The 11,998-nt window shown below is 53.7% G+C and overlaps 1 protein-coding gene across 3 annotated transcripts in view; it reads left to right on the top strand.

Annotated features, from left to right (window-relative positions):
• The first annotated feature begins 3,019 nt into the window (after positions 1 to 3,019).
• The window catches only part of Iffo2 (intermediate filament family orphan 2), a 46,691-nt gene continuing 37,712 nt past the window's right edge, over positions 3,020 to 11,998 (top strand). Inside the window, exons 1-2 of one of the 3 annotated variants that reach the window (XM_048350360.1) lie at positions 3,020 to 3,198; positions 3,826 to 3,961. Coding sequence is in view for 2 of the 3 variants with exons in the window: in XM_048350359.1 (XP_048206316.1) it covers positions 3,291 to 3,961 (671 nt within the window). In the remaining variant the exon portion in view is untranslated. The other 2 variants (XM_048350359.1, XM_048350358.1) reach the window with 2 other exon arrangements.

The raw sequence follows: 11,998 nt of genomic DNA, 5'->3' as shown, positions 1-11,998 counted from the left end.
CCCTTCTTCACTTGCCCACAAGAGTGAGGCGCGCAGCAACTTACTTTTGCTCCTTGGTAGCTGTGGAGCTGCTTTTCAGATGCCTAGTTTGTACCCATCTTGTCTCTGCAGCTTGGCCCCAAACCCTTCAGCTCAAGTGCCACTTCTGAACCTCCTTCAGATCTTCTAGCCTCTGGTCAGCCACTTCTCTCTGCACCCCACAGCCACCCAGGATCGTCTCGAAGTCTCCAGAAGTTGCGTTCCAGCACTTTCCTCAGCCTTCTGGGCAGGACTGGTGCCCAAGAAGGTGTCCAAGCCACGTCAGGGATGTCTGAGTCTCTCAGTGCTCAGGAGGAGGCTGTCCCTCCCAGGAGGGCTTTACACCCCAACTTCAGGGCAAGTTGGCAAGAGGATCCTTCCAGGGAGAGGGTGCAGGGAGCCACTCCCAACATGACTTCTTAACCCTTTCTTCCCCCATGGGTTTCCAGGTAGTTGGCTGAAAGCCCCCTCTTTGGAGTAATTTTTTTTTTTTTTTAAAGGCTGGAGTGGGGCACTGGTGGCTCATGCCTGTAATCCTAGCTACTCCGGAGGCTGAGATCTGAGGATCACTGTGTGAACCCAGCCAGGGCAGGAAAGTCCCCATGAGATTCTTATTTCCAATGAACTACCAGAAAACTGGAAGTGGTACTGTGGTTCAAATGGTAGAGTGCTAGCCTGTAGCTGAAGAGGTCAGGGACAGTGCCCAGGCCCAGAGTTCAAGCCCCATGACCAACAACAACAACAACAAAAACAACAACATAGAACTTCTGTCCATTCCAGGGTCATAGATCCTCCAAATTCTATCCTTACTCCCTTTGGGAAGTCCAAAAACCCAGATTCAAGGCAGAGCGTTTTTGATTCTTCTATTAGATAAACCAGAAAACGATGGAGAGGGGGACAGAATGAAAAGTTAAATGACTAGAAGGAGGGAGGGAGATAGATGGATAGATGAGAGAGAGAAAGAGAGAGAGAGAGAGAGAGAGAGAGAGAGAGAGAGAGAGAGAGAGAGAGAGAGAGAGAGAGATTCCCAGGCTGGTGAATTTCATAGCTTTGATGTGAGTCCATTTTGACAGGAATAAAGTGTAGGGAAAGAAACACTTGGCGGGGGGCGGAGGGGGGTGGTGGGGGGTGGGGGGAGGGTTGCTCTTATGCCAAACAGAAAATACAACAGGCCGAAACCCCAGCTACAACACCACCCCAGAACAAAGTCCCAGTCTCCTTTGTGTCTCTTGTTACCAAGAACACAAAGATATTGTCCCTGCTAGACAGGGTTCCTGTCCTCAAGCTTACATACAAAGAGACAAGACAAACACACAAGTTAGTCACACAAAAACTAAATGTCAATGGAAATAAAGGTGGCCAGAAGAATCTGGAACATGCCACATATCTGGTTAAGTGCACACCGAGCAAGCCACAGCCACTCAGAGGTGTGAGTTTCTTTCTTCTGAGGTTTGTGGTGGAGATAAAAAGCAGAAATGAGACCTGATATCAGTGGCGCACCCCTGTAATCCTAGCTACTCAGGCAGTTGAGATTTGAAAAATGATCATAGTTCCAAGGGCAGAAAATTCTATGAGACTCTTATCTCCAACGAACCAGCAAAAAGTCAGACATGAGCTGTGGCTCATGTGGTAGAGCACTAGTCTTGGGCAAAAAGAAAAAAGCTAAGGGACAGTGCCCAGGCCTGGAGTTCAAGCCCCAGGACTGGCACAAAGACAAAACATAACAAAACAGGCTGGGAGCCGGTGGCTCAGCCTAGCAACTCAGGAGGCTGAGATCTAAGGATCACAGTTTAAAAGCTGGCTGGGGCAGAAAAGATCCCCGTGAGATTACTACCACTGAAAAACTGGAAGGGGAGCTGTGGATTCAAGTGGTAGAGCACTAGCCTTGAATACCATGAGGCCCAGGGACAGTGCCCAGGCCCTGAGTTCAAGCCCCACAACTGACAAAAACAAAACAAAAAAGAGAAAATGAACAAAACGCCAAGCAAGCATATTGAGGTAGATGATGGCCTCACTCAGGTACCAGCCACCTTCTGTAAAATGGGTTCCATGTGGACGCCTGGAGGCTTCAGGATATATATATACCATGAGATCGAGGAAGGAGGGACTTGGCTTGTAGGGTGGTAGGTGTGGAAAGGAGTGCAGGACTGAATGAATGCACGGACCCCCAGGTTTAAGCCCAGCTGTCGCAGCATGTGTGTGGTGGAGAGGGAGTGGTCAGTCAGGGCCGAAGGCCACAGCAGATCACAGGAGGCCAGCCCTAGGGTCTCCATTCTCCCCTGGCCCTCAAGGCCTGGAGCCGGAGTCAGATCTGGGGAGCCCGAGGCCAGCAGTTCCCGGCGGGGCCGGCTGGATGGGAGCGATCTTCTATTCAGAGAACGGAGTATCTAGGCCGTCCCTGGCTGGAGCGGGGATGAGGGACGAGGTACCTCTCCTGATTCTGGGGTCCCCCGACCCATCCAGGCCGCGACCAAAGGGAACCTATAGGGAGAAATTGGGACGAGGGAGCCTGGTTAGCAGTCGCTGCGGGGTCCCCTAGAGGGAGGTTGTGAGGGCCGAGGCTGCCGGCTCCTTTAAGAGGCCGGGCTGGCTCTGCGGCGGTCCCTGAGAATGCGTGCCTGGTGCAGCTCTGCGGTACACGTCGTTCCCCGGCAGACTCTGAGCCCCGCCGGCCTCAGCACCGCAAATCGGGGGGGCGTGGCCAGACTGGGATGCTGGGCGGAGCCGGAGCTGCAGCAGCCGGTCCACGCCAATCAGAGAGCGGTGGTGCCAGGGATGGGCGGAGCCTCACGGGTGTGGGCGTGGCATGGCACTGCGGACCCGGGGGGCGGAGCCTCCCTTCCCGGGAACCGCCGCAGAGGGAGGAAGAGTAGGCGTGGCCGGGGCGGGGGCGGGGCCAGCGTCTGCAGAGGGCGGGGCCCTCCGCAGAGTGGGCGGGGTCCTCCGAGAGTCGTCCGCGCGCGGCTGCCGCGGCGGCTCCACAGCGTCTCTGACAGCCCGGGTGGTGGGACCCGGGATCCTCGCCGGCCTCGCGCAGCCTCCGCCGCGTCCCCAGGGCCCGTCGCGTCTCAGCCCGCGCCTCGGCGCCCACATCCGGCCGCAGCCCGACCCGCCGTCGCTGCGGAGGCCGCATCTGGCGCGCATCTGGCACCGCCTGGCCGGCCGCGCTGGAGCCCGCGCCCGCCTTGGCCCGGCCGCGCCGGGAGCCCTGCTCGGAGCTGGAGCCGCATCTGGAGCCGCGGGCCCGAGGCCCTGAGCCACGCAGCCGGCGCATGGTGAACTCGCTGCTGTTCGGGGAGATGGCCTTGGCCTTCGGCTGCCCGCCGGGCGGCGGCGGGGGCTGCCCGGGCGGCGGCGGGGGCGGCGGCGGCGGGGGCGGCGGGCCCGGGCCCGGGCCGGGGCCGTCGCCGGTGACGGCGGCGCTGCGGGACGACCTGGGATCCAACATCCACCTCCTGAAGGGGCTCAACGTGCGCTTCCGCTGCTTCCTGGCCAAGGTGCACGAGCTGGAGCGGCGCAACCGGCTGCTGGAGAAGCAGCTGGAGCAGCAGCAGAGCGAGCGCGAGCGGCGGCTGCGCTACAAGACCTTCTCCCGGGAGCAGGCCGTGCAGACCGGGCCCGAGCTGCTGCGGCCGGCGGCGGCCGGCGGCTGCGGCCCGGCGCCGGGCGCCAACGCCAACGCCAACACCGTGGCCCTGGGCGGCCTGCCCCCGGGCGGCGGCTCGCACCCGCAGCACTACGGCCGCCTGCCCGGGACCATCTGGAGCTACACGCAGGTGCGGCGCACGGGCGGCGGCGGCGTGGAGACGGTGCAGGGCCCCGGCGTGTCGTGGGTGCACCCCGACGGCGTGGGCGTGCAGATCGACACCATCACCCCCGAGATCCGCGCGCTCTACAACGTGCTGGCCAAGGTGAAGCGCGAGCGCGACGAGTACAAGCGGAGGTGAGTGGGCCGCCCCTCCCCCTCCCGGCGATCCGGGGAACGGGGATCCGGGACCGGTGTCCGGGTCCCGGCAGCCGCGGAATGCGTGCCGGCGGGGCGGGGTGGGCAGCTGGGCCTGGCAGCTGGGAGCTGCTGGCCGAACAGCTCCTTACACGCGCGCGAGGAAGACTCAGTTATCTGGATCCAAGAATGGGGGCGGGCTCTGACGACAGTCGGGTCCCGCTGTGCGGTCACCCGTCAGACGCAATGTTTCCCAGGGACGTAATCACAGCGCCGCTGTGTGTGATCTCAGTTTTGTGTCTGTGCCGGTACTAGGGCTTGAACTCAGGGCCTGGGCACTGTTATTGGCGTTGTGTCTACACTTGAACCACAGCTCTACCTCCTGCTGTTTGATGATTAACGGGAGATAAGAGTCTAACAGACTTCTCTGCCCCGGCTGGCTTTGAACCATGATCCTTAGATCTCACAGCCTCTTGAGTGTCTAGGATTACAGGCGTGAGCCAACCACAATCCAGCTTGTGATCTCATTTCAATCTTGCGACAATGCAGTGAAAGACAGTCTCAGCCCCATTTTGCAATTAAGACAACTGAGGTGCTGAGATGTGAAGAGACCTGCTCTAAGTGGTTTGGCTAATGAATGGAGAAGTCAGGATTTGAACCTGTGACTTTAGTCCCAAAGATGTGGGGCTTTCCTCCCTTGATGAGTGAGAAGAAAAGCGGATCACCTTCCTACTTCCCTTTTATTCCTTGAATTAAATGTAATCTTCTGTGTGAAAACAGATGGCTCTGTCCCTGCTTCCTTCCCTTCCCCCCCGTGGGTCTCCAGCTCTGTAAGGGCCAGCTCCCTGGGCTGCAGAACTAGACTCCATCAGCCTGGCCACAGGCCTCTTCTCCTCCACACTCCTCTGGTCTATTGGCTTACTGACTGCCATAAACTCGGTTCTCATAAGAAGATAACCTTTAGCTGGAAGAGTGGATATGGGATGGATCCAGATCACTGGCTCTGGCTGGAGCAGGAGGGGGCTGGCAGACTGCGCGCTAGACTGGCTAGTGTGATCTTCTCCAGCCGATTCCCTGGCTGGGAAACAACATTGCTTCTTACCACCTGGCCTGGCTGGTACTGCCAGCTCAGCTTTCTGATAAGAGAAGAGTGTGTCTGGCCTGGGTAGGGGAGAGGCTGTCTTGTCCTGGGTTGTGGTCTCAGGAGTCAGAGCTCTGAACTGACTCCTGGACCATTCTTCCCATCTCCTACACAGTGCCACTGAGCACTGGGCTTGGGTCTTCTCTTACACTGAGTAGGCTAGCGTACAGGGGAGAATTTAAATGTCAAGGTGATTGGCAAACCATTGGACAGCCTGTTGGCTCATCAGAGAAACTGGGATAGTAAACTCCAGCCGCAGCTCATTCCAAGGTGTAAATAAAGTGATCAAGTTCATGGACACCTTGTCAAACTAGCAGGGTGCAGACATGTCTCCAAGTTACCTGACTCTCATGAAGGCCTCTGTCCTGTGGTCAGAGCAAGAGACACTTAAAATGGTGAAACTCGGGGAGGGTTGGGCCAGGCCCTCCTGTCTGCTACCCTTGTTGGTGTAGTCATGCCACAAGCTTGTGTTTGTTTGTTTAGTTGTGTGTGTGCTTTCTGGACCTGGCTTCCAAGGTGATGGGAAGGATTGGGCCCTGGTTTAGAAGGAGATGGGCTGGCATTGAGCAATGGACGGTGGAGGTTGCACCCAGGGTGTGGGGTGTGATGTCAGTGCTGGCCTGGAATGAGGTGGTGCTGCCGAGACAGGTGGGGTGCTGAGACAGGTGGGGTACAGGCGTCTCTCTTCCCGCCTTCCTGCAATGGTGTGCACACCTTCCTTTCCCCCATTGTTTTTTTTGAGTTAGAAAGATTATCTTTTTCTGAAGTTGATTTAAGGCTCATGTTGGGTTTTTCCCTTCCCTGGGCTTTGGTTCCCTCTGCACCTCTGCAAGTTGGTTGGGCTCTAACTGTGTTCCTTGATGTCCCAAGTTTTCCCTGTGTTGCTTTACAGATTCCTTAAATACTTCATAAAAATGATTCTTTAAAAAACGTCCAAACTATGGGAGACTGAGATCTGAGGTTCATGCTTTGAAGCCAGCTCAGGCAGGAAAGTTTGTGAGACTCTTATCTCCACTTAACCATCAAAAAGCCAGAAGTAGATGCATGGCTCAAGTAGTAGAGCACCGGCCTTAAGCAAAAAAGCCACTCAAGAGCAGGAGGTCCTAAGTTCATGCCCCAGTACACACACACACCACACACACACACACACACACACACACACACACACATTGATATATTAACATAGCTATAATTATGTTCTCACTCACTTTTCAGTTCTTAATGCTATTTCACTACCATTCTAGTTTGTCGGTAGGTGGCTTCAAGGTAAAGCCTCTCTCTGTCCTTCTGTTTGAAGAGGATTCCCATATTACCAAGCAAGCTGCTTGAAACAATTCCTGTTCCTGGCACTTGCACTTGGAACCACAGCTTTGCACCAAGCAGGATGTCCTTGCCATCTACTATGCCCTGGGAGCTGGGCTTGAGTCTCATGTGGGGGTGGGGGGGTGGAGGTGGGTGAGGGTGGTGGTCTTGAACCCAAGGCCTCAGTGCTGTCCCTTCTTTGCTCAAGGCTGGCATTTTACATCGTGGAGCCATAGCTACACGTCCATCTTTTTAGTGGTTAATTGTAGATAAGGTTCTCTCGGGTTTGTCTGCCCTGGCAAGCTTTGAAACTCTTCAGATCTCAGCCTCTTGATGGTCTAGGATTATAGGAGTGAGCCACTGGTACTTGGCTTGGTCCTCTTAATCCTCCCATTGAGCAGACTAGAGATGGATAAAAGTGGGAAAAGTTCAGTTCCAGTATCGTCACCCATGTATGGCATAATCTTTTTTATGCTATGTAGACAAAACTGGAGATAGACTTAAACTGGATGTGGAATTGTCATCCCCAGTCTCTAGGCTCACTGTTAAAGTATCAAAATGGTCTCATCCATTACATTGATCAAATTTAGACTAGGTAACTGTTAAGCATTTGAACCTACAATATGAATTTATACATATTTTGGTTTTTATTGGTTGGTATGTAGGGGTTTCTCATAATAAGAATTTTCTCTTGGAGGAGAGTGGATATACAGTCAACTTTTTAAAAAAAGTTTTTAAAAATCCCCGAGCTGCATGAGCTTCAGTGGTCTTCCCAGACTTGAAATCCAGTGAGAAATAATCTTAGAAATAAATAATTTACTATATAGAAGTAAATAAGCTCAGAAAAGAGCAGTGAACTAGAGAGGCTGAATATAGCCAGGTTGTGGTTATATAAATATATATAAACCTGAGTTTGAGCTGGGGCTATGGCTCAGTGGTAAAGCATTTGCCTACCATACATGAGATCCTGTTTATTTTTGGTTGTTCTTTTTCTTTTTTCTTTCTTTTTCGCCTGTCCTGGGCCATGAACTCAGGGCCTGAGCACTGTCCCTGGCTTCTTTTTGCTCAAGGCTAGCACTCTGCCACTTGAGCCACAGCGCCACTTCTGGCCATTTTCTATATATGTGGTGCTGGGGAATCAAACCCAGGGCTTCATGTATATGAGGCAAGTGCTCTTGCCACTAGGCCATATTCCCAGCCCTATTTTTTGTTGTTGTTGGTGGTGGTGGTCATGGGGCTTGAATTCTGGGCCTGGGCACTGTCCCTGAGCTCTTCAGCTCAAGGCTAGCGCTCTACCACTCTGAGCCACAGCACTACTTCTGGTTTTCTGGTGGTTCACTGGAGATAAGAGTCTCATGGGGCTGGGAATATAGCCTAGTGGCAAGAGTGCCTGCCTCGGATACATGAGGCCCTAGGTTCGATTCCCCAGCACCACATATACAGAAAACGGCCAGAAGCGGCGCTGTGGCTCAAGTGGCAGAGTGCTAGCCTTGAGCGGGAAGAAGCCAGGGACAGTGCTCAGGCCCTGAGTCCAAGGCCCAGGACTGGCCAAAAAAAAAAAAAAAAAAGAGTCTCATGAACTTTCCTGCCCAGGCTAGCTTTGAGCCGTGACCCTCATATCTCAGCCTCCTGAGTAGCTAGGATGACCGGTATGAGCTACTGGTGCTCGGCTGAGAGCCTGGTTCTACCTCCAGCATTGCTTTCGCCCAGCCCAAATGATGGGTGATCTGCTTTATATGTCTATTGATTTGCCCTTTCTGGGTGTTGCACTTAAATGGAACCACCCAATGTGTAGTCTTTTGCGTCTGGCTTGGAGAATGTTTGGAGGCTCATCTATGTTCTTGTGTGTATAAGATGTTCCTTTTCATTGCTGAATAATATTCTGCTGGCTGGCTGGATTATACTTGGGTTATCCACTCACTTATATATGTACTAGACTGAAAACTTAGAGATCACCATGTACCAACCACTTCATATCATCTAATTTTCCATCCGTCAGTAGTCCGAGAACTATGCTTTGCAAACACCAGCCCTAACTAGAGCTTTTAATCCGGTGCTGTAGCCCTGGCCCTGTTCACTCTTCTTTGGTTTCCTTCTCGGCCCAACCTGCTCTTTACCACGTGGGAAGTGTGGTCACTGAAACTATAGGGAGGACAAAGTTGTCAAGCGTTGATATGGAAACCAAAACAAACACTTTGCTTTGTCACCACCCATTGCCACCTAGATATTCCATCTGAGTTTGTAAGCCAGGGGCTTTTCCCTGGGAAATCACTGCTGAAGCTAGCCTCTAGAAACAGATGGAAAGTTCTCTGAGTTGCCCTTCAGGGGACCTGAATTCTAGATCCAGCTTTGTCATTATATATTATGTGACCTCCAGCTAGCTGCTTCCTTTTCTGGGCCTCTGGGCCTCCACCTTTACATCAAGGGGGCTCCTTTGGGTGCTCTCTTTAGCTTGCTCTGTGGTTCGGGTCTGTGACTCACAACTGATCTATTTATCTCCTGAGATGGCAGTGTGTTTATTGTGCTCCTCCTCTGTTCTGGGCATCCTGTCTTTCTCCTGCCTCTGCCTGTGTGATGGGTCTAGGTTTGGGACATGGGTAGTGCTGCTGCCTAGCCCATCCCCAGGCCAAGCTGTTTCAATGGTTTCTTCTGTCTTCATCGGCTGGCAAAGGAAGCAGGACAGCTTTGAGCTTGGTGAGAAACAGTTCCACTGAATCTGACCCTGGGGGAACTTGTCCACAGTTTGGTTGGAGATACTGGTCTGGTCCACAGTCCCTGTACTCTGCTTTGTTCCCAGTCCCAGTGTGATTTGGAGTTGGCTGGCTTTGTTCCCCTTGTGCAGGGTGACAGGCGGGGTGTGTGCTCCCAACTGGGCTGTCCTTGTTGCTCAGTGTGCTGGCAGGGTCCTGTGGGAGGCAAGAACACTTATAGGATCCTTTGGCCTGGTAGTTCTCAAGTGGGTCCTTCAGAGCCCTGGAACCCATGTGCACGATGCTTTGGGACAATTCTAGGGACTGTAGGAAGCTGAATACCTGGGGTTTGCATTTCTTTCTGACCTTCTGACTTTCTGATGGTCTGAGAAAGATTCACTTTGAAAACAGGGTTCTGCTGTTAAAGAAAAAGAAGAAAAAAAAAAAGAAATCACTGACTCAGCGGTGTGTTTTCACGATAAAGATGGGGAAACAGGCCTAGAGCGGGCTGATGCACTGAGCATAGCTGGCGGACCTTTACCTGCTTTCCAGGGCTCTCCTCCTTGCCCCACACGGTGCCCACACCAGCTGTGTCCCCTGGGGACTTGCAGAGTCCTTCCTCCTTTGTGTGCCTCTGGTTTAAGTGTGTGTGTGTGTGTATATATAAAAAGCCCCTTTCTGGGGATGTCAGGGACTTTTCGTCACAGCTGTTTCTGACCATGAGCCGGAAAGGGCTGGGCTGACAGCTGGAACAGAGGTGTCCAAAGAGGGGTTGTGGGTGGGCCAGCTGGAGCCCCAGGAGGCCCTCAAGCAGGTGGGCGCTGGCCCTTGAGTGCCCTATGGCCTAAAGACTGCCCCAGAAAGCTTTCAAAGGGCTTTCTTCTCTCTGTGACTTCTATCAACACTTTTGTTCTCCCCAAAGCTCTTACTGATGAGGTTTTTTTTTTTTTTTTTTTTCTGGTTGTTGTCGTTTTTTGTTTTCTGTTTTTCCTGAGGCAGCTTGGGAGGGTGGAAAAGGTTTGAATCCTGGCCCTTCTACTTCCAGTGTGACTGTGGGCCAGTTGTTTAACTTCTCCGAGTGGCCTGAGCCACTATTTCCTCCTGTGTACAGAAAGATACGGAGGTTGCTCTCTGAGGGGCTGAGAAGGAATAAATAGCCCAGCGTTAAGGTCCCCCTGGCTTGGTAGGCTCCCCACATGTCCACCCCTCTTCCCTCCACAAATCTGTTCCCTTAATTTACGAGGATTTCCGGGCACAGCCCTGGCTGCCCAACAAATCCATTTCAGGACACATCACTGCTCTTGGTCCCAGGGAAGGCGCCGAGATGGTGCTGGGGCAGAGAGAGGCAGGGCCTGCCTCTTTGTCCGGCGTCTCAGAAGGGCTTTGGTCCACTTGAGCAGTGATTTGTGCCTCCGGAAATCTCGCCTTCTCCCAGCCCTTTGTCCTAACCTCCTTTAGGAGGAGTACAGCGGCCCCCACCATCCGGGTCCTGGGTTCGCTGGAGGACTGTGTTACTGAGTTTCACTGCTGGGGACAAATTTAGGGAGGATACTCAGAGCCTCAAGCTGTTGGGGGGAGGGCAGGGAGTGAGGTCCTAGAAAAGCAAAGGAAGGAGGGAGACAGCTGACTCTGAGATTCCTTCCTGGAGGAATGCGAGGCGAGGCTTTCTCTGTGGCCCACCAGATGCACTGCCCTCCCCCAGCGCGTGCGCGTGCACACACACACTTGTACACATAGACACATACATACCCAGGCTCTCCCTGCCGTTGCATGGCTGGAACCCTCCCATCCACGTCCTGTCACTATTTGAAGGACGCAGAAGGGTAGATCTCTGCTGCTGCGGGATGCATTGCCTTCCAGAAGGATTGATTTTAGCCCTGCCGTAGATCCGTGATCCTGGAGGCTTGCACTTTGCATTTGCCTTCTTGATTTTGATTGCACTGGGGAGAGGAGGTGAGGCTGGCATTCCCAGCCTCATCTGTGTTCTGTGTCATGGGTGGCTGAGGCCTGGGATGGGGAAGGGTGTAGTCCTACTGTCTCCCTGTGCCCAGGACTTTGAACATGGGTCTCTTTCCTGACTTCCCCTCATAAGTGTCTTGAGAACCCACTTGCCCCCCACATAAATAACCGTCCCCCCCCCCCGACTCATTGAGTCAGAATTGCCCGTGTGTGTCTGCTCCCCTCCACTGTCAGCTCTGTGGGAGCGGCCTCCTTCTTTCTTTTTGGTGCTCCAGGAGTCCAGCCCAACCATGCAGAGTCTACATGGCTGAATAAATGTTTGTGCAGTGAGGGAGGGCTGCGGGTCTGGTTACCGCAGGCTACGGGCACCCAGAGGTAAAGAGGTCAGATGGTGCAGACTCAGCATCTAGGGGTCTGGCTCTGCTTAGAGGGGAAGGGTCTGTACTTGGAATCAAAAGACTCAGGCATCTGTCCCCACACATTAGTTGAGTGAAATATGAATAAGCACCCAAAGCCTAGTGTGGGATGCGCAGGCCTGGCTCAGGAGTGAAAAGCTGAGAGAGCTTAGGCTGGGCTCTGCCCCTCCCGGTCTCAGTTTCCAGTCTCCATAAAACAGGGATGCAGAGCATAGGGGAAGAGTCACGTGGAAGGGCTCTTGTCGCTCAGCAGGTAATAATACATGGAGGTAAAGATATGAAAGACTTTGTAGGTGTGTGTGTGTATGTGTGTGTGTGCGCGTGTGCGTGCACACCAGCCGTGTGAGGGGCAGAGACTGGACACTGGCTGGACCTGGGGCAGGAGCTCCACCTTCTTTGCTATGGCCTTTGTGTGGGTCTAGACTTCTGGATCAGCTGGGGAAGGTCAGGGCCAGAACGGAGGCTGATATGAGTGGGTCTATGTGTCTGAGCGGCCTCTGTCCATTCTGTGCACTGGTACCTGCTTCCC

The sequence above is a fragment of the Perognathus longimembris genome, chromosome 7 (genome assembly GCF_023159225.1).
Source record: "Perognathus longimembris pacificus isolate PPM17 chromosome 7, ASM2315922v1, whole genome shotgun sequence".
Lineage (NCBI taxonomy): Eukaryota > Metazoa > Chordata > Mammalia > Rodentia > Heteromyidae > Perognathus > Perognathus longimembris.
The sequence above is the reverse complement of the archived record's forward strand: the minus strand, read 5'-3'. Positions and strand labels throughout refer to the sequence as shown.